Source organism: Oncorhynchus clarkii, chromosome 7, assembly GCF_045791955.1.
Source record: "Oncorhynchus clarkii lewisi isolate Uvic-CL-2024 chromosome 7, UVic_Ocla_1.0, whole genome shotgun sequence".
NCBI classification, from domain to species: domain Eukaryota; kingdom Metazoa; phylum Chordata; class Actinopteri; order Salmoniformes; family Salmonidae; genus Oncorhynchus; species Oncorhynchus clarkii.
Genome location: NC_092153.1, coordinates 87,553,584 through 87,576,773, shown reverse-complemented (window position 1 = coordinate 87,576,773; position 23,190 = coordinate 87,553,584). Strand labels below are relative to the sequence as shown.

The following is a 23,190-nucleotide window of genomic DNA, read 5'->3' as shown; positions in this document are numbered from 1 at the left end:
TTAAAGGCAATGCTACAAAATCATAATTGAGTGTATGTAAACTTCTGACCCACTGGGAATATGATGAATTAAATACATGCTGAAATAAATAATTCTCTGTACTATTATTCTGACATTTCACATTCCTAAAATTAAGTGGTGATCCTAACTGACCGAAGACAGAATTTTTACGTGGATTAAATGTCATGAATTGTGAAAAACTGAGTTTGAATGTATTTGACTAAGGTGAATGTAAACTTCCGACTTCAACTGTATTTTCAGGTCTCCCCATTGACGTCCAATCGGGTTCAAGTCTGGGCAACTCAAGGACATTCACAGACTTGTCCCGAAGCCACTCCTGCATTGTCTTGACTGTGTGCTTAGGGTTGTTGTCCTGTTGGGAAGGTGAACCTTCACCACAGTCTGAGGTCCTGAACACTCTGGAGCAGGTTTTCCATCAAGGATATCTCTGTACATTGCTCTGTTCATCTTTCCCTCAATCCTGACTAGTCTCCCAGTCCCTGCCGCTGAAAAACATCCCCATAGCATGATGCTGCCACCACCATGCTTCAGTGTAGTAATGGTGCCATGTTTCCTCCAGACGTGACTCTTGGTATTCAGAGCAGAGAGTTCCATCTTGGTTTCATCAGACCATAGAATATTGTTTGTTTCTATGGTCTGAGAGTCTTTTAGGTGCTTTGGGTTCTTAGGTGCATCGGGTTCTCGGTAACCTCCCTGACCATGGCCCTTCTCCCCTGATTGCTAATTTTGGCCAGGCTGCCAGCTCTAGGAAGACTTTTGGTGGTTCCAAACTTCTTCCATTTAAGAATGATGGATGCCATTGTGTTCTTGGGGTCATTCAATGCTGTAGAAATGTTTTGATACCCTTCCCCAGATCTGTGCCGACACAATCCTGTCTCGGAGCTCTACGGACATTTCCTTCAACCTTATGGCTTGGTTTTTGCTCTGACATCCACTGTCAACTGTGGGACCTTATATAGACAGGTGTGCCTTTCCAAATAATCAATTGAATTTACCACCAGTGGACTCCAATCAAGTTGTAGAAACATCTCATTTTCAAGTCTCATATCAATACTTATGAATACTTATGTAAATAAGGTATTTCTGTTTCTGAAAAATTTCTAAAAACCTGTTTTCACTTTGTCATTATTGGGTATTGTGTTTAGTTTGATGAGATGTTTTATTTATTTTTAAACCATTTTAGAATAAGGCTGTAACGTAACAAAATGTGTAAAAAGTCTCAAACTAAACACTCTAATGTACTTTTCCTCTTGCTCGGTTGTGCACTGGGGCCTCCCACTCCTCTTTCTATTCTGCTTAGCGCCAGTTTGCTCTGTTCTGTGAAGGGAGTAGTATACAGCGTTGTACGAGATCTTCAGTTTCTTGGCAATTTCTCAGAACAAGAATAGACTGATGAGTTTCAGAATAAAGTTTTATATTTCTGGCTATTTTGAGCCTGTAATCGAACCCACAAATGCTGATGCTCCAGATACTCAACTAGTCTAAAGAAGACCAGTTGTATTGATTCTTAATCAGGACAACAGTTTTCAGCTGTGCTAACATAATTGCAAATGGGTTTTCTAATGATCAATTAGCCTTTTAAAATTATAAACTTGATTAGCTTACACAACTTGCCATTGAAACACAAGAGTGATGGTTGCTGATAATGGTCCTCGGTACGCCTATGTAGATATTCCATTAAACAATCAGCTGGTTCCATCTACAATAGTCATTTACAACATTAACAATGTCTACACTGTATTTCTGATCAATTTGATCTCATTTTAATGGCAAAAAATGTGATTTTCTTTCAAAAACAAGGACATTTCTAAGTGACTCCAAACTTTTGAATGGTAGTGTGTGTAATCTATATATACACACACACTACATATATATATATATATACATAGCCATATAGTTTACTGTATATATGGTTCTGGAGAGGACTAAAGCCATATAGTATACCGTCTATATATTTCTATAGAGGACTACAGCAGTATATACACATACACATGGACTACAGCAGTATATACACACGGAGAGGACTACAGCAGTATGTACACATGGAGAGGACTACAGCAGTATATACACATGGAGAGGAATACAGCAGTATATACATATGGAGAGGACTACAGCAGTATATACACACGGAGAGGACTACAGCAGTATATACATATGGAGAGGACTACAGCAGTATGTACACACGGAGAGGACTACAGCAGTATGTACACACAGAGAGGACTACAGCAGTATGTACACATGGAGAGGACTACAGCAGTATATACATATGGAGAGGACTACAGCAGTATGTACACACGGAGAGGACTACAGCAGTATGTACACACAGAGAGGACTACAGCAGTATGTACACATGGAGAGGACTACAGCAGTATGCATATGAAGCACACATAAACAACACAACACACCCATGGATAACGAGACAAAACAAAGATGGAGGACAGACGGGGTCACACTCAGCCAGCAGAGATTATACTTCCCGAAGACAGTCAGTCAATCTGTTTTACTGTGAAACCAAACACTGACACAATGAGTGTCATTCAGCATTCAGCTAGTCATCCTGCTAGGCTACAGCCCACAAGGTTCAGTCTTCAGCCCGCTAGGCTAGCATAGAATCCCACCCTTTTCCTATACCTGTCCTTCAAATCAAAACATGAGTGGATGTGAAACCATATTAAACAGCGGTAGGGTTCAGCCAGACTGCTGGGTGGAGGTGAATCCATATTAAACAGCTGTCGGTTTCAGCCAGACTGCTGGGTGGAGGTGAATCCATATTAAACAGCTGTAGGGTTCAGCAAAACTGCTGGGTGGAGGTGAATCCATATTAAACAGCGGTAGGGTTCAGCCAGACTGCTGGGTGGAGGTGAATCCATATTAAACAGCTGTAGGTTTCAGCCAGACTGCTGGGTGGAGGTGAATCCATATTAAACAGCTGTAGGTTTCAGCCAGACTGCTGGGTGGAGGTGAATCCATATTAAACAGCTGTAGGGTTCAGCCAGACTGCTGGGTGGAGGTGAATCCATATTAAACAGCTGTAGGTTTCAGCCAGACTGCTGGGTGGAGGTGAATCCATATTAAACAGCTGTAGGGTTCAGCCAGACTGCTGGGTGGAAGTGAATCCATATTAAACAGCGGTAGGGTTCAGCAAAACTGCTGGGTGGAGGTGAATCCATATTAAACAGCGGTAGGGTTCAGCAAAACTGCTGGGTGGAGGTGAATCCATATTAAACAGCTGTAGGTTTCAGCCAGACTGCTGGGTGGAGGTGAATCCATATTAAACAGCTGTAGGTTTCAGCCAGACTGCTGGGTGGAGGTGAATCCATATTAAACAGCTGTAGGTTTCAGCCAGACTGCTGGGTGGAGGTGAATCCATATTAAACAGCTGTAGGGTTCAGCAAAACTTCTGGGTGGAGGTGAATCCATATTAAACAGCGGTAGGGTTCAGCCAGACTGCTGGGTGGAGGTGAATCCATATTAAACATCTGTAGGGTTCAGCCAGACTGCTGGGTGGAGGTGAATCCATATTAAACAGCTGTAGGGTTCAGCCAGACTGCTGGGTGGAGGTGAATCCATATTAAACAGCGGTAGGGTTCAGCCAGACTGCTGGGTGGAGGTGAATCCATATTAAACAGCTGTAGGTTTCAGCAAGAATCCTGGGTGGAGGTGAATCCATATTAAACAGCTGTAGGGTTCAGCCAGACTGCTGGGTGGAGGTGAATCCATATTAAACAGCGGTAGGGTTCAGCCAGACTGCTGGGCGTAGGTGAATCCATATTAAACAGCGGTAGGGTTCAGCCAGACTGCTGGGTGGAGGTGAATCCATATTAAACAGCGGTTGGGTCAGGCCAGACTGCTGGGTAGAGGTGAATCCATATTAAACAGCGGTAGGGTTCAGCCAGACTGCTGGGTGGAGGTGAATAAATATTAAACAGCGGTAGGTTTCAGCCAGACTGCTGGGTGGAGGTGAATCCATATTAAACAGCTGTAGGTTTCAGCCAGACTGCTGGGTGGAGATGAATCCATATTACCCAGCGATAGGGTTCAGCCAGACTGCTGGGTGGAGGTGAATCCATATTAAACAGCGGTTGGGTCAGGCCAGACTGCTGGGTAGAGGTGAATCCATATTAAACAGCGGTAGGGTTCAGCCAGACTGCTGGGTGGAGGTGAATCCATATTAAACAGCGGTAGGTTTCAGCCAGACTGCTGGGTGGAGGTGAATCCATATTAAACAGCTGTAGGTTTCAGCCAGACTGCTGGGTGGAGGTGAATCCATATTAAACAGCGGTAGGGTTCAGCCAGACTGCTGGGTGGAGGTGAATCCATATTAAACAGCTGTAGGTTTCAGCCAGACTGCTGGGTGGAGGTGAATCCATATTAAACAGCTGTAGGGTTCAGCAAAACTGCTGGGTGGAGGTGAATCCATATTAAACAGAGGTAGGGTTCAGCCAGACTGCTGGGTGGGGGTGAATCCATATTAAACAGCTGTAGGTTTCAGCCAGACTGCTGGGTGGAGGTGAATCCATATTAAACAGTGGTAGGGTTCAGCCAGACTGCTGGGTGGAGGTGAATCCATATTAAACAGCTGTAGGTTTCAGCCAGACTGCTGGGTGGAGGTGAATCCATTTAAACAGCTGTAGGGTTCAGCAAAACTGCTGGGTGGAGGTGAATCCATATGAAACAGCGGTAGGGTTCAGCCAGACTGCTGGGTGGAGGTGAATCCATATTAAACAGCTGTAGGGTTCAGCCAGACTGCTGGGTGGAGGTGAATCCATATTAAACAGCTGTAGGGTTCAGCCAGACTGCTGGGTGGAGGTGAATCCATATTAAACAGCTGTAGGGTTCAGCCAGACTGCTGGGTGGAGGTGAATCCATATTAAACAGTGGTAGGGTTAGGCCAGACTGCTGGGTGGAAGTTGAGGTGAATCCATAAAGAGGTCCAGAGTTAGGCTATGTTCTGTTTTCCTTCCCCACCGAGACAGACACGGTTTTATCCAGTTTAAACTAGACTGAACCGGTCAGTAGAACAGTAAACTAGTGTGAAGTAGTTTGGAGCACAGTGATCCACTTTGAACCAGTCTGATCTGGTTTGTCTCTATGAAGCACAGTGACTAACCCAGCTGAGATCCGGTCGGTAGATACAGAACTCTGCTGTGGAACCAGAACCAGCCAGGTAGAATCCTCACAGTTGTAATCCAAAGGTAACCAGATAAATATACACTGATAAGCCTAATAACTAAAACAAGCTTTGATGGGCTTATTGATCAGAATAGTGAAACTATACCACAGGTCTGCTACGTAAATAGAGTATAATACTGCCTTATGGAAGCATGGTCTGATAACAACAATAATAACAACAGTGGATTATATTATTATCATTATTTATACAAAATACATTAATATGCATGATATACACAAAGCAAAGTGACTAAATTAGTCAATGCTTTAATAATTGGCACAGTTATTTATGTCTGTTATTGTACAGAGGCAATGAGCTATCAATATCACAGTGAAATGACACCTACGGCTAGGCTGCATTATAACACTGGAGCAGCTGCTAGCTTTGTCTATAGACGGCTGTCATGTTGGTCTACACATTCTAAAGTCAGGTTGCTACTATTGAGAAACACTTTCTGCTCCGGACAACACTAGTAGGCAAGTAATAACTTAATAACATATGTCATATAGATTCCCAGGAATTCCTTGATTGATAGAAAACAGAAAATAGATAAAGATTTAGATAGATGTATATTTTAAATAGCCATGGTGTTGACTTGCTTTGTGTTGCTTGGTAAGGAGAAGAAAGACAATGTAGATATCATTTTTCAATCAGCTGTACTAAAGGATCAGTCTAGAGGAACCAGTCTTTAGTTAAATCAGCTGTACTAACGGATCAGTCTAGAGGAACCAGTCTTTAGTTAAACAAGCCGTACTAAAGGATCAGTCTAGAGGAACCAGTCTTTAGTTAAATCAGCTGTACTAACGGATCAGTCTAGAGGAACCAGTCTTTAGTTAAACAAGCCGTACTAAAGGATCAGTCTAGAGGAACCAGTCTTTAGTTAAATCAGCTGTACTAACGGATCAGTCTAGAGGAACCAGTCTTTAGTTAAATCAGCTGTACTAACGGATCAGTCTAGAGGAACCAGTCTTTAGTTAAATCAGCTGTACTAACGGATCAGTCTAGAGGAACCAGTCTTTAGTTAAATCAGCTGTACTAACGGATCAGTCTAGAGGAACCAGTCTTTAGTTAAATCAGCTCTACTAACGGATCAGTCTAGGAGGAACCAGTCTTTAGTTAAATCAGCTGTACTAAAGGATCAGTCTAGAGGAACCAGTCTTTAGTTAAATCAGCTGTACTAACGGATCAGTCTAGAGGAACCAGTCTTTAGTTAAATCAGCTGTACTAACGGATCAGTCTAGAGGAACCAGTCTTTAGTTAAATCAGCTGTACTAACGGATCAGTCTAGAGGAACCAGTCTTTAGTTAAATCAGCTGTACTAACGGATCAGTCTAGAGGAACCAGTCTTTAGTTAAATCAGCTGTACTAAAGGATCAGTCTAGAGGAGCCAGTCTTTAGTTAAATCAGCTGTACTAACGGATCAGTCTAGAGGAACCAGTCTTTAGTTAAATCAGCTGTACTAACGGATCAGTCTAGAGGAACCCGTCTTTAGTTAAACAAGCCGTACTAAAGGATCAGTCTAGAGGAACCAGTCTTTAGTTAAATCAGCTGTACTAACGGATCAGTCTAGAGGAACCAGTCTTTAGTTAAACAAGCCTTACTAAAGGATCAGTCTAGAGGAACCAGTCTTTAGTTAAACAAGCCGTACTAAAGGATCAGTCTAGAGGAACCAGTCTTTAGTTAAACAAGCCGTACTAAAGGATCAGTCTAGAGGATCCAGTCTTTAGTTAAATCAGCTGTACTAACGGATCAGTCTAGAGGACCAGTCTTTAGTTAAACAAGCCGTACTAAAGGATCAGTCTAGAGGAACCAGACTTTAGTTAAACAAGCCGTACTAAAGGATCAGTCTAGAGGAACCAGTCTTTAGTTAAATCAGCTGTACTAACGGATCAGTCTAGAGGAACCAGTCTTTAGTTAAATCAGCTGTACTAACGGATCAGTCTAGAGGAACCAGTCTTTAGTTAAACAAGCCGTACTAAAGGATCAGTCTAGAGGAACCAGTCTTTAGTTAAACAAGCCGTACTAAAGGATCAGTCTAGAGGAACCAGTCTTAAGTTAAACAAGCCGTACTAAAGGATCAGTCTAGAGGAACCAGTCTTTAGTTAAATCAGCTGTACTAACGGATCAGTCTAGAGGAACCAGTCTTTAGTTAAATCAGCTGTACTAACGGATCAGTCTAGAGGAACCAGTCTTTAGTTAAACAAGCCGTACTAAAGGATCAGTCTAGAGGAACCAGTCTTTAGTTAAATCAGCTGTACTAACAGATCAGTCTAGAGGAACCAGTCTTTAGTTAAATCAGCTGTACTAACGGATCAGTCTAGAGGAACCAGTCTTTAGTTAAATCAGCTGTACTAATGGATCAGTCTAGAGGAACCAGTCTTTAGTTAAATCAGCTGTACTAAAGGATCAGTCTAGAGGAACCCGTCTTTAGTTAAACAAGCCGTACTAAAGGATCAGTCTAGAGGAACCAGTCTTTAGTTAAATCAGCTGTACTAACGGATCAGTCTAGAGGAACCAGTCTTTAGTTAAATCAGCTGTACTAAAGGATCAGTCTAGAGGAACCAGTCTTTAGTTAAATCAGCTGTACTAACGGATCAGTCTAGAGGAACCAGTCTTTAGTTAAATCAGCTGTACTAACGGATCAGTCTAGAGGACCCAGTCTTTAGTTAAACAAGCCGTACTAAAGGATCAGTCTAGAGGAACCAGTCTTTAGTTAAATCAGCTGTACTAACGGATCAGTCTAGAGGAACCAGTCTTTAGTTAAACAAGCCGTACTAAAGGATCAGTCTAGAGGAACCAGTCTTTAGTTAAATCAGCTGTACTAACGGATCAGTCTAGAGGAACCAGTCTTTAGTTAAATCAGCTGTACTAACGGATCAGTCTAGAGGAACCAGTCTTTAGTTAAATCAGCTGTACTAACGGATCAGTCTAGAGGAACCAGTCTTTAGTTAAATCAGCTGAACTAACGGATCAGTCTAGAGGAACCAGTCTTTAGTTAAATCAGCTGTACTAACGGATCAGTCTAGAGGAACCAGTCTTTAGTTAAATCAGCTGTACTAACGGATCAGTCTAGAGGAACCAGTCTTTAGTTAAACAAGCCGTACTAAAGGATCAGTCTAGTTTTAAAGTTAATTTCCTCCAATTCTGCACATTTTGCCATTGTGTATTCTATTAGTCTAACTCTTAACAATAAGTTGAGACACCAACTGTTCCCCCCTCCCCCCCAAAAAACCTATATATTTTTTAATTGCTCATGCGTCCCGTGGGCCTCGAGTTGCCCATTCCTGGTCTAGAGGAACATGTCGTTTCTACGGTCTTAAGGTGGCGATGAGTTGTATGGATAGTTGGGAGGTACTGCTGACAGACCCAGTCAACTGGAGGACACCAGAGCTGGGCCATGGAACCTCCTCTTCTCCTTCTCCCTCTGGATGAGGTGAGAATTCAGTCTAGATATCCATAATGTCAGTCCAAGCAACCATGTCCCGGTCCTGGTCAGCAGTCAGAGACATCTGTCCCCATTGTCTCTTGTAGGTCCTGTAGGGGACAGGAGCTCTAACCAGAGGTCCTGCCATCCATCCGTCCCTAGTCTGTCTCTAGGAGCTGTGTGTCTGTGTGTGTGCGTCTGTGTGTGTGTCTGTGTGTGTCTGTGTGTGTGTGTCTGTGTGTGTGTCTGTGTGTGTGTGTGTGTGTATCTGTGTGTGTGCATGTGTGTATCTGTGTGTGTGCATGTGTGTCTCTGTGTGTGTGTGTCTCTGTGTGTGTGTCTCTGTGTGTGTGTCTCTGTGTGTGTGTCTCTGTGTGTGTGTCTCTGTGTGTGTGTCTCTGTGTGTGTGTCTCTGTGTGTGTGTCTCTGTGTGTGTGTCTCTGTGTGTGTGTGTCTGTGTGTGTCTGTGTGTGTCTGTGTGTGTCTGTGTGTGTCTGTGTGAGTTTCTGTCCTCAAACCACGGTGCTGATGCCGCTGTGTTTGGGCTTGGTGGAGGAGGCAGTGGGGGTGGGAGTCAGTGGGTGGTGATGAGGAGGGGGAGGTGGATGAGAGGAGGAGGGGGCAGACCCAGGGGCAGGGGGGTGGTAGTGGTGGTGGTGGTGGTAGGGTGGAGGGTTCTGGCAGTACTGGGCTCCTTGAAGCAACTGGTTCTGTGTATCTGCCTGGCTCTGGGCCTTCTGGTGCAGGTTGGTGGGGTGCTGGGGGGACAGGGAGGGGGACTTGGCCCTCTTGGTCCCGAACAAAGAGCCCAGGAGGGAAGAGGTGGTGGTGGGGACGGAATGTCCTCTGGAAGGACCGTCTCTGTCTCGGGAAGACGTGGCTCTGCGTCTCATGTGGGGACTGGGGTGGCTAATGATGGAGCCCTGTGGACCAGAGAGGACAGTTAGGACACAGACAGAGCAATCAGTCACACTATGAAGTTACTAACAGTGGTTACACCGTGGAACAGACAGTACAGTCAGAACATACTGCAGACTTGGCAACCATTTCTCAGGGCAGACCAGACAATTGGCCAACCACTGATCAACTAACCTGGTCCTGGAGAGATACAGGAATGTGCAGGGTTTCGCTCTACCCCAACACAAATGCCAGCTAATCAAATGGTCATTAAGACCGTGTACGGCTGAATCAGGTTGTGTCAGTGCAGGGCTGGAACAAAAGCTTGCACATCGTGTAGCTCTTTAGGACTAGGATTGTGGAACATATCTTAGCCTCTGTTTTCAGGAACAGAACAGGTGACATTAAACAAGGCTTTTTCAAATGAACCTTCATAGCCATGCTGCATCCAGACCAGGATTCTACAGGATGATGTTATGTTCACACCTGACATTCAAATCAAATCAAATATTATTTGTCAAATACGCCAAACACAACAGGTGTAGGTAGACCATACGGTGAAATGCTTACTTAAACCCCTTAACCAACAATGCAGGAATAGAGTTAATAAAATATTTATTAAATATACACCACTAGTTAAAACTTTTAGAAAACCTACTCATTCAAAGGTTTTTCTTTAATTTGACTTTTTCTACATTGTAGAATAATAGTGAAGACATCAAAACTATGAAATAACACATATGGAATCATGTAGTAACCAAAAAGTTTTAAACAATTAAAATTATATTTTATATTGAGATTCTTCAAAGTAGCCACCCTTTGCCTTGATGACAGTTTTGCACACTCTTGGCATTCTCTCAACCAGCTTCATGTGGTAGTCACCTGGAATGCATTTGAATTAACCGGTGTGCCTTGTTAAAAGTTAATTTGTGGAATTTCTTATCTTAATGCGTTTAGTTAAGCCAATCAGTTGTGTTGTGACAAGGTAGGGGTGGCATACAGAATATAGCACTATTTGGTAAAAGACCAAGTCCATATTATGGCAAGAACAGTTTAAATAAGCAAAGAGAAATGACAGTCCATCATTACTTTAAGACATGAAGGTCAGTCAATATGGAACATTTCAAGAACTTTGAATGTTTTTTCAAGTGCAGTCGCAAAAAACATCAAGCGCTGTGATGAAACTGTCTCTCATGAGGACCGCCACAGGAAAGGAAGACCCAGAGTAAACTCTGCTGTAGAGGATACGTTCATTAGCGTTACCAGCCTCAGAAATTGCAGCTCAAATAAATGCTCCACGGAGTTCAAGTTTTTATTTTATTTTTAACCTTTATTTAACTAGGCAAATTCTTATTTACAATGACGGCCTACCAAAAGGCCTCCTGCGGGGACGGGGGCTGGGATATACATTTTTTATTATATATTATACACCATTCAAAAGTTTTGGGTCACTAAGAAATGTTCTTGTTTTCCATGAAAATAAAAAGTTGTAAAATGAAAATGAATAATTGAAATAATAATTGTCTCCTTCAAACTTGTATTTGGGACAAATCATTCACTTAACCTCAACTAAATCTTGTAATAAATCATGTGGAAATTGAGATGACTAAACTGCTTAGAGTAACCCAAGGTCTCCTGAGTGGCGCAGTGGCCTAAAGCACTGCATCTCAGTGCAAGAGGAGCCACTACAGTCCCTGGTTCGATTCCAGGCTGGAACACATCCAGTCGTAATGGGAGTCCCATAGGGCAGCGCCGTCCAGGTTTGACCCGGGTAGGCCGCCGTCAATACGAATTTGTTCTTAATTAACTGACAGAAGAGAAGTATGTCCATAATAAAGCGTTGCTCAACCTTCTTAACAGCACTATCAACAAGGCAGGTCCTACAGGTCCTAGTTTCTACCTTCTTAACAGCACTATCAACAAGGTAGGTCCTACAGGCCCTAGTTTCTACCTTCTTAACAGCACTATCAACAAGGCAGGTCCCACAGGCCCTAGTTTCTACCATCTTAACAGCACTATCAACAAGGCAGGTCCTACAGGCCCTAGTTTCTACTTAACAGCACTATCAACAAGTCAGGTCCCACAGGCCCTAGTTTCTACCATCTTAACAGCACTATCAACAAGGCAGGTCCTAGAGTCCCTAGTTTCTACCATCTTAACAGGACTATCAACAAGGCAGGTCCTACAGGTTCTAGTTTCTACCTTCTTAACAACACTATCAACAAGGCAGGTCCTACAGGCCCTAGTTTCTACCTTCTTAACAACACTATCAACAAGGCAGGTCCTACAGGCCCTAGTTTCTACCTTCGTAACAGCACTATCAACAAGGCAGGTCCCACAGGCCCTAGGTTTTACCTTATTAACAACACTATCAACAAGGCAGGTCCTAGTTTCTACCTTCGTAAAGGCACTATCAACAAGGCAGGTCCTACAGGTCCTAGTTTCTACCTTCTTAACAACACTATCAACAAGGCAGGTCTTGGTTCTACCTTCGTAACAGCACTATCAACAAGGCAAGTCCTACATGCCCTAGTTTCTACCTTCTTAACAGCACTATCAACAAGGCAGGTCCTACAGGCCCTAGTTTCTACCTTCTTAACAACACTATCAACAGGGCAGTTCCTACAGGCCCTAGTTTCTACCTTCTTAACAGCACTATCAACAGGGCAGTTCCTACAGGCCCTAGTTTCTACCTTCTTAACAGCACTATAAACAAGGCAGGTCCTACAGGCCCTAGTTTCTACCTTCTTAACAACACTATCAACAAGGCAGGTCCTACAGGCCCTAGTTTCTACCTTCGTAACAGCACTATCAACAAGGCAGGTTCTACAGGCCCTAGTTTCTACCTTCGTAACAGCACTATCAACAAGGCAGGTCCTACAGGCCCTAGTTTCTACCTTTGTAACAGCACTATCAACAAGGCAGGTCCTACCGGCCCTAGTTTCTACCTTCTTAACAACACTATCAACAAGGCAGGTCTTGGTTCTACCTTCTTAACAGCACTATCAACAAGGCAGGTCCTACAGGCCCTAGTTTCTACCTTCTTAACAACACTATCAACAGGGCAGTTCCTACAGGCCCTAGTTTCTACCTTCTTAACAGCACTATCAACAAGGCAGGTCCTACAGGCCCTAGTTTCTACCTTAACAACACTATCAACAGGGCAGGTCCTACAGGCCCTAGTTTCTACCTTCTTAACAGCACTATCAACAAGGCTGGTTCGACAGGCCTTAGTTTCTACCTTCTTAACAGCACTATCAACGAGGCAGGTCCTACAGTCCCTAGTCTCTACCTTCTTAACAGCACTATTAACGAGGCAGGTCCTACAGGCCCTAGTTTCTACCTTCTTAACAACACTATCAACAGGGCAGGTCCTACAGGCCCTAGTTTCTACCTTCTTAACAGCACTATCAACAAGGCTGGTTCTACAGGCCTTAGTTTCTACCTTCTTAACAGCACTATCAACGAGGCAGGTCCTACAGTCCCTAGTCTCTACCTTCTTAACAGCACTATCAACAAGGCAGGTCCTACAGTCCCTAGTCTCTACCTTCTTAACAGCACTATTAACGAGGCAGGTCCTACAGGCCCTAGTTTCTACCTTCTTAACAACACTATCAACAGGGCAGGTCCTACAGGCCCTAGTTTCTACCTTCTTAACAGCACTATCAACAAGGCTGGTTCTACAGGCCTTAGTTTCTACCTTCTTAACAGCACTATCAACGAGGCAGGTCCTACAGTCCCTAGTCTCTACCTTCTTAACAGCACTATTAACGAGGCAGGTCCTACAGGCCCTAGTTTCTACCTTCTTAACAACACTATCAACAGGGCAGGTCCTACAGGCCCTTGTTTCTACCTTATTAACAACACTATCAACAAGGCAGGTCCTAGTTTCTACCTTCGTAACAGCACTATCAACAAGGCAGGTCCTAGTTTCTACCTTCGTAACAGCACTATCAACAAGGCAGGTCCTAGTTTGTACCTTCTTAACAGCACTATCAACAAGGCAGGTCTTGGTTCTACCTTCGTAACAGCACTATCAACAAGGCAAGTCCTACAGGCCCTAGTTTCTACCTTCTTAACAGCACTATCAACAAGGCAGGTCCTACAGGCCCTAGTTTCTACCTTCTTAACAACACTATCAACAGGGCAGTTCCTATAGGCCCTAGTTTCTACCTTCTTAACAGCACTATCAACAAGGCAGGTCCTACAGGCCCTAGTTTCTACCTTCTTAACAGCACTATCAACAAGGCAGGTCCTACAGGCCCTAGTTTCTACCTTCGTAACAACACTATCAACACGGCAGGTTCTACAGGCCCTAGTTTCTACCTTCGTAACAGTACTATCAACAAGGCAGGTCCTACAGGCCCTAGTTTCAACCTTTGTAACAACACTATCAACAAGGCAGGTTCTACAGGCCCTAGTTTCTACCTTCGTAACAGTACTATCAACAAGGCAGGTCCTACAGGCCCTAGTTTCTACCTTCGTAACAACACTATCAACAAGGCAGGTCTTGGTTCTACCTTCGTAACAGCACTATCAACAAGGCAAGTCCTACAGGCCCTAGTTTCTACCTTCTTAACAGCACTATCAACAAGGCAGGTCCTACAGGCCCTAGTTTCTACCTTCTTAACAACACTATCAACAGGGCAGGTCCTACAGGACCTAGTTTCTACCTTCTTAACAACACTATCAACAGGGCAGGTCCTACAGGCCCTAGTTTCTACCTTCTTAACAACACTATCAACAAGGCAGGTCCTACAGGCCCTAGTTTCTACCTTCTTAACAACACTATCAACAAGGCAGGTCGTACAGGCCCTAGTTTCTACCTTCTTAACAGCACTATCAACAAGGCAGGTCGTACAGGCCCTAGTTTCTACCTTCTTAACAGCACTATCAACAAGGCAGGTCCTACAGGTCCTAGTTTCTACCTTCTTAACAACACTATCAACAAGGCAGGTCCTACAGGCCCTAGTTTCTACCTTTGTAACAGCACTATCAACAGGTCAGGTCCTACAGGCCCTAGTTTCTACCTTCGTAACAGCACTATCAACAGGGCAGGTCCTACAGGCCCTAGTTTCTACCTTCGTAACAGCACTATCAACAGGGCAGGTCCTACAGGCCCTAGTTTCTACCTTCGTAACAGCACTATCAAGAGGGCAGGTCCTACAGGCCCTAGTTTCTACCTTCGTAACAACACTATCAACAAGGCAGGTCTTGGTTCTACCTTCGTAACAGCACTATCAACAAGGCAAGTCCTACAGGCCCTAGTTTCTACCTTCTTAACAGCACTATCAACAAGGCAGGTCCTACAGGCCCTAGTTTCTACCTTCTTAACAACACTATCAACAGGGCAGGTCCTACAGGACCTAGTTTCTACCTTCTTAACAACACTATCAACAGGGCAGGTCCTACAGGCCCTAGTTTCTACCTTCTTAACAACACTATCAACAAGGCAGGTCCTACAGGCCCTAGTTTCTACCTTCTTAACAACACTATCAACAAGGCAGGTCGTACAGGCCCTAGTTTCTACCTTCTTAACAGCACTATCAACAAGGCAGGTCGTACAGGCCCTAGTTTCTACCTTCTTAACAGCACTATCAACAAGGCAGGTCCTACAGGTCCTAGTTTCTACCTTCTTAACAACACTATCAACAAGGCAGGTCCTACAGGCCCTAGTTTCTACCTTTGTAACAGCACTATCAACAGGTCAGGTCCTACAGGCCCTAGTTTCTACCTTCGTAACAGCACTATCAACAGGGCAGGTCCTACAGGCCCTAGTTTCTACCTTCGTAACAGCACTATCAACAGGGCAGGTCCTACAGGCCCTAGTTTCTACCTTCGTAACAGCACTATCAAGAGGGCAGGTCCTACAGGCCCTAGTTTCTACCTTCGTAACAACACTATCAACAAGGCAGGTCTTGGTTCTACCTTCGTAACAGCACTATCAACAAGGCAAGTCCTACAGGCCCTAGTTTCTACCTTCTTAACAGCACTATCAACAAGGCAGGTCCTACAGGCCCTAGTTTCTACCTTCTTAACAACACTATCAACAGGGCAGGTCCTACAGGACCTAGTTTCTACCTTCTTAACAACACTATCAACAGGGCAGGTCCTACAGGCCCTAGTTTCTACCTTCTTAACAACACTATCAACAAGGCAGGTCCTACAGGCCCTAGTTTCTACCTTCTTAACAACACTATCAACAAGGCAGGTCGTACAGGCCCTAGTTTCTACCTTCTTAACAGCACTATCAACAAGGCAGGTCGTACAGGCCCTAGTTTCTACCTTCTTAACAGCACTATCAACAAGGCAGGTCCTACAGGTCCTAGTTTCTACCTTCTTAACAGCACTATCAACAAGGCAGGTCCTACAGGTCCTAGTTTCTACCTTCTTAACAACACTATCAACAAGGCAGGTCCTACAGGCCCTAGTTTCTACCTTTGTAACAGCACTATCAACAGGTCAGGTCCTACAGGCCCTAGTTTCTACCTTCGTAACAGCACTATCAACAGGGCAGGTCCTACAGGCCCTAGTTTCTACCTTCGTAACAGCACTATCAACAGGGCAGGTCCTACAGGCCCTAGTTTCTACCTTCGTAACAGCACTATCAAGAGGGCAGGTCCTACAGGCCCTAGTTTATACCTTCGTAACAGCACTGTCAACAGGGCAGGTCCTAGTTTCTACCTTCGTAACAGCACTATCAACAGGGCAGGTCCTACAGGCCCTAGTTTCTACCTTCGTAACAGCACTATCAACAGGGCAGGTCCTACAGGCCCTAGTTTCTACCTTCGTAACAGCACTATCAAGAGGGCAGGTCCTACAGGCCCTAGTTTATACCTTCGTAACAGCACTGTCAACAGGGCAGGTCCTAGTTTCTACCTTCGTAACAGCACTATCAACAGGGCAGGTCCTACAGGTCCTAGGTTTGTCCCACCTTGACTTCTGTTCAGTCGCGTGGTCAGGCGCCACAAAAAAAGGACTTAGGAAAATTGCAATTGATTCAGAACAGGGCAGCACGGCTGGCCCTTGGATGTACACAAAGAGCTAACATTAATAATATGCATGTCAATCTCTCATGGCTCAAAGTGGAGGAGAGATTGACTTTATCACTACTTGTATTTGTGAGAGGTATTGACATGTGGAATGCAACGAGCTGTATGTTTTGAACTTCTGGCGCACAGCTCTGACACCCACGCATACTCCACAAGACATGCCACCAGAGGTCTCTTCACAGTCCCCAAGTCCAGAACAGACTATGGGAGGCGCACAGTGCTACATAGAGCCATGACTACATGGAACTCTATTCCACATCAAGTAACTGATGTAAGCAGGGTCAAAGTAAATAGTCTGGGTGGCCATTTGACTAGATGTTCAGGAGTCATATGGCTTGGGTGTAGAAGCTGTTAAGGAGCCTTTTGATCCTAGACTTGCCGTGCGGCAGCAGGGAGAACACAGTCTATGACTTGGGTGACTGGAGTCTGACAATTTTTTGGGCCTTCCTCTGACATCGCCTAGAATATAGGTCCTGGATGGCAGGAAGCTTGGCCCCAGTGTTGTACTGGGAAGTATGCACTACCCTCTGTAGCACCTTACGCTCAGATGCCGAGCAGTTGCCATACCAGGCGGTGATACAACCGGTCAAGATGCTCTTGATGGTGCAGCTGTAGAACTTTTTGAGGATCTAGGGACCAATGCCAAATCTTTTCAGTCTCCTGAGGGGAAAAAGGTGTTGTTGTGCCCTCTTCACAACTGTCTGTGTGTGTTTGGACCATGATAGTTGGTTGGTGATGTGGACACCAAGGAACTTGAAACTCTCGACCCGCTCCACTTCAGTCCCTTCGATGTTATTGGGGGCTTGTGCGACCCTTCTTTTCCTATACTCCATGATCAGCTTCTTTGGCTTGGTTGTTGTCCTGTCACTACACTGCCAGATCTCTGACCTCCTCCCTATAGGCTGTCTCATCGTTGTCGCTGATCAGGCCTACCACTGTTGTGTCGTCGGCAAACTTAATGATGGTGTCGAGATGTGCTTGGCCATGCAGTCGTGGGTGAACATGGAGTACAAGAGGGGACTAAGCATGCACCCCTGAGGGGCCCCAATGTTGAGGATCAACATGGCAGATGTGTTGTTGTCTACCCTTACTACCTGGGGGCAGCCCGTCAGGAAGTCCAGGATCCAGTTGCAGAGGGAGGTGTTTAGTCCCAGGGTCCTTAGCTTAGTGATGAGCTTTGTGGGCACTATGGTGTTGAACCCTGAGCTGTAGTCAATTAACAGTATTCTCACATAGGTGTTCCTTTTGTCCAGGTGGGAAGGGCAGTGTGGAGTGTTATTGAGATTGTGGCATCTGTGGATCTGTTGGGGCGGTATGCAAATTGGAGTGGGTCTAGGGTTTCTGGCATGATGGTGTTGATGTGAGCCATAACCAGCCTTAAAAAGCACTTCATGGCTACAGACGTGAGTGCTACGGGGCGGTAATCATTTAGCCAGGTTACCTTTGCTTTCTTGGTTCACAGGGACTATGGTGGTCTGTTTGAAACATGTAGGTATTCCAGACTCGATCAGGGAGAGGTTAAAAATGTCAGTGAAGACACTTGCCAGTTGGTCGCGCATGCTTTGAGTGCAGGTCCTGGTAATCCGTCTGTCCCCGCGGCTTCGTGAATGTCAACCTGTTTAAATGTCTTGCTCACATAGAGCGTGATCACACAGTCATCCGGAACAGCTGGTACTTTCATGCCTTTTTCAGTTTTGCTTGCCTCGAAGCGAGCATAAATTACATTTAGCTCATCTGGTAGGTTTGCGTCACAAGGCGGGGCTGGGTTTCCCTTTGTAGCCCATAATAGTTTTCAAGCCCTGCCACATCCGACGAGCGTCAGAGCCGGTGTGGTAGGATTCAATCTTAGTCCTGTATTGATGCTTTGACTGTTTGATGGTTCGTCTGAGGGCATAGAGGGATTTCTTATGAGCATCCGGATTAGTGTCCTGCTCCTTGATTGGCAGCTCTAGCCTTTAGCTCGATGCGGATTTAGCCTGTAATCCTTGGCTAGTGGTTGGGAAATGTACGTACGGTCACTGTGGGGACGACGTCGTCAATGCACTTATTGATGAAGCCGGTGACTGAGGTGGTGTACTCCTCAATGACATTGGAGGAATCCCGGAACATATTCCAGTCTGTGCTAGCAAATCAGTCCTGTAGCGTAGCATCGGCATCATCTGACCACTTCCGTAATGAGCGAGTCACTCGTATATCCTGCTTTAGTTGTTGCTTGTAAGCTGGAATATAATTATGGTCAAATTTGCCAAATGGAGGAAGATGGAGAGCTTTGTATTTGTCTCTGTGTGTTTTGTAAAGGTGGTCTAGAGTTTTTTCCTCTGATTGCACATGCAATGGTAAAATGAGGTACAAAAGGATTTAAGCCTGAATTAAAGTCCCCGGCTGCTCCTGGATGAGCATTTTCTTATTTGCTTATGGCCTTATACAGCTTGTGGTGGTAAATAGACAGCTACGAATAATACAGATGAATAATACTCTCTTAGATAGATAGTGTGGTCTACAGCTTATCATGAGGTATTCTACCTCAGGTGAGCAATAACTCAAGACTAATTAAATATTAGTCATAGTGCACAAGCAGCTATTGACAAATAGACACACCCCCCCGCCCTTCGTCTTACGTAGCTGCTCTGTCCTTCCGAAACATGGAGAAGGCAGTCAGCTCTATATTATCCACGTCGTCGTTCAACCAAGTTTCGGTGAAACATAAGTAATTGCAGTTTTTAATGTCCCGTTGGTAGGATAGCCTTAATTGCAGATCGTCCACTTTGTTTTCCAATGATTGCACGTTGACCAATAATATGGAGGGAAGTGGTGGTTTACCTACTCGTCAGCGAATTCTTACAAGACATCTCTTCCCCCTTTTCTTCCGTCTTTTCTTCACGCTGATGACGGGAATTTGGTTATTGTCTTGACAAGGCAGTATGTCCTTCACGTCAGACTCATTTGTCCAGTTCGAGGTAAGTAATCACTGTTCTGATGTCCAGAAGCTATTTTCGGTCATAAGATACGGTAGCTGTAATGGCCGTTGTTGGTGGAAGAAGGTGAGGACCAAGGTGCAGCGTGGTATGTGTCCATATTTATTAAATTGAACACGTAAATAACAAAAATACCAAAGAGAAACGAACAAAAACAGTTCTGGCTGGTGCAGACACACAACAGAAAATAATCACCCATGAAACACAAGAGAAAACAGGCTCCCTAAATATGGTTCTCAATCAGGGACAACGTTTGACAGCTGCCTCTGATTGAGAACCATACCAGGCCAAACACAGAAATAGCAACCCACCCAACTCACGCCCTGACCATACTAGAACAAAGACATAACAAAATAACTAAGGTCAGAACGTGACAGTACCCCCCCCCCCCCTCCCAAAGGTGCGGAACCTGAACCTATAGGGGAGGGTCTGGGTGGGTGTCTGTCCGCGGTGGCGGCTCTGGCGCGGGATGTGGACCCCACTCCACCATAGTCCTTGTCCGCCTCTTAGCCCACCTCCGTGGCCTCGGACTGGGGACCCTAGCCACGGGTCCCGAATGGACGTGAGACTCCGGCAGCACCGGACGGGCGGGAGACTGCGGCAGCTCCGGAGGGAAGGGCGATTCCGGCCGCGCCGGCGTGACGGGTGGCTCCAGCAGGTCAGGACAGACGGGCGGCTCAGGACAGACGGGCGGCTCCGGCAGCTCAGGACAGGACAGACGGGCGGCTCCGGCAGCTCAGGACAGACGGGCGGCTCCGGCAGCTCAGGACAGACGGGCGGCTCCGGCAGCTCAGGACAGACGGGCGGCTCCGGCAGCTCAGGACAGACGGGCGGCTCCGGCAGCTCAGGACAGACGGGCGGCTCCGGCAGCTCAGGACAGACGGGAGACTCCGGCAGCTCAGGACAGACGGGAGACTCCGGCAGCTCAGGACAGACGGGAGACTCTGGCAGCGCTGGGCATGAGGAAGACTCTGGTAGCACTGGACAGTCGGGAGCACCTGTACGGAGGAGACGAAGAGACAGCCTGGTGCGGGAGGCTGACACAAGGAGGGCTGGTGCGTGGAGGGGGCACAGGATAGACCGGACCGTGAAGGCGCACTGGAGCTCTCCAGCACCGAGCCTGCCCAACCTTACCTGGTTGAATGCTCCCCGTAGCCAGGCCAGTGCGGCGAGGTGGAATAGCCCGCACTGGGCTGTGCTGGCGAACCGGGGACACCATGCGTAAGGCTGGTGCCATGTACCCCGGCCCGAGGAGACGCACTGGAGACCAGAGGCGCTGAGCCGGCTTCATGGCACTTGGCTCGATGCCTACTCTAGCCCGGCCGATACGAGGCGCTGCTATGTATCGCACCGGGGACACCGTGCGCCTCACGGCATAACACGGTGCCTGCCCGGTCCCTCTAAAAGAACTAAGGTCAGAACGTGACAGTAGCAGCAACATTATGTACAAAATGAGTTACTAACAATGCGAAAAAACAAACGAAATAGCACAGTTGATTAGGAGCCAGTAAAATAAAATTCAGCTACACACTCAGAATGCCGCCTCTCAGTTTTAACTGGGATATGTCTGTCGATATCTAAGGCATGCATTCCATGATGTGCTCGATGGAACTTTACTTTAAATGAAACATCTGGGATTGATCAACGATATCGCCATATTGCTGAAAATAGATTAATGACATCTCATGAAATCTCATCTTGTTCCTGACCAATAGGATCTATCATTGCTGCTCTGTCCTGACCTATAGAATGTAGAGTTGCTGCTCTGTAGCTCAGTAGAGAAGGAGTTAGGCTCAGGTAGAGGAGAGTAGAGAGGGTTGGAGAGGAAGAGGTTTTCTTGGTGCACAGTGTCACACCTGTCTCAGTTGAACAGGTTTTCTTGGAGCACAGTGTCACAACTGTCTCAGTTGAACAAACAGCAGAAAGAAAACGACAACAAAATAAACTAAACAACCAGAAACCAATGATCAGAGTAACTGTGCGGTATAGTAATTAGCTGTATTAGTCCATCATGCTGGCAGAATGGACATAAAACAGACTAACAGGCAGGCCAAGCATGCAGCAGGTGGTATCCCGATCCTCCGCTCCACTCCTGAAGACAACCAGGGTGAAGAAGACGTTGAGCCCAGCCACTGAGACCAGCACAAGTAAGAAACAGGAACATAGAACACAAATAGAAAACAGAGAAAACAGGGTGCAGAAACAGGGAACAGGGTGCAGGTGCAGGAACAGGGTGCAGGGAACAGGGTGCAGGGAACAGGGTGCAGGAACAGGGAACAGGGTGCAGGAAAAGGGAACAGGGTGCAGGAAAAGGGAACAGGGTGCAGGAACAGGGTGCAGGAACAGGGAACAGGGTGCAGGAACAGGGTGCAGGAACAGGGTGCAGGAACAGGGTGCAGGAACAGGGTGCAGGAACAGGGTGCAGGAACAGGGTGCAGGAACAGGGAACAGGGTGCAGGAACAGGGTGCAGGAACAGGGTACAGGTACAGGGAACAGGGTGCAGGAAAGGGGAACAGGGTGCAGGAAAGGGGAACAGGGTGCAGGAACAGAAAACAGGGTGCAGGAACAGAAAACAGGGTGCAGGAACAGAAAACAGGGTGCAGGAACAGGGAACAGGAACAGGGAACAGGGAACAGGAACAGGGAACAGGGAGCAGGAACAGGGAACAGGGTGCAGGAACAGGGAACAGGGTGCAGGAACAGGGAACAGGGTGCTAGGAACAGGGAACAGGGTGCAGGAACAGGGAACAGGGTGCAGGAACAGGGAACAGGGTGCAGGAACAGGGAACAGGGTGCAGGAACAGGGAACAGGGTGCAGGAACAGGGAACAGGGTGCAGGAACAGGGTGCAGGAACAGGGAACAGGGTGCAGGAACAGGGAACAGGGTGTTGTGTGTTCAAAGTGCATCATCACAGAGCGATACATAAATACAGCAAGAAGCCAGACGCCAGTGACATGCAGTAGAGTGTGATTAATGTCTTCCTACTTACTTCAGTATTGCTGTCTAGTGATCCTGCACTGCTGCGGCGCTCACGCTTACCTGAGCAGGACAGGACAGGCAATAGCAGAGGTTAGACAACCAACCAACATACCTGGCATACAGAAACTATCTGACTTACAGCAGGACAACCAATCAACACACCTAGCATACAGGTACAGGCTGCTAGGGTTCTGTACAGGTGAATCTACACTACATATACAAAAGTATGTGGACACCCCTTAAAATTTGTGGAGTTTACTATTTCAGCCACACCCTTTGCTGACAAATGTATAAAATTGAGCACACAGCCATGTAATCTCCATAGACAAACATTTGCAGTAGAATGGCCTTTCTGAAGAGCTCAGTGACTTTCAAAGTGGCACCGTCATTGGATGTCACCTTTCCAACAAGTCAGTTCATCACATTTCCGCACTGCTAGAGCTGCCCCAGTCAACTGTAAGTTGTTATTTTGAAGTAGAAACGTCTAGTAGCAACAATGGCACAACCGTGAAGTGGTAGTCCACACAAGCTAACAGAACGGGAAAGCTGAGTGCTGAAGTGCTTAAAAATAGTCTGTCCTCAGTTGCAACACTCACTACCGAGTTCCAAATTGCTCTGGAAGCAACGTCAGCGCAATAACTGTTTGTCGGGAGCTTCATTAAATGGGT

At 46.0% G+C, this 23,190-nt stretch overlaps 1 protein-coding gene across 1 annotated transcript in view; it reads right to left on the bottom strand.

Moving 5' to 3' along the window:
* Positions 1-9,460: 9,460 nt before the first annotated feature.
* The window catches only part of LOC139414501 (IQ motif and SEC7 domain-containing protein 1-like), a 54,657-nt gene continuing 40,927 nt past the window's right edge, over positions 9,461-23,190 (bottom strand). The window contains exon 11 of the mRNA XM_071162411.1: positions 9,461-9,541. Within this exon, the coding sequence (XP_071018512.1) occupies positions 9,528-9,541 (14 nt within the window). The 3' untranslated portion in view covers positions 9,461-9,527. The remainder of the gene's footprint in view (positions 9,542-23,190) is intronic.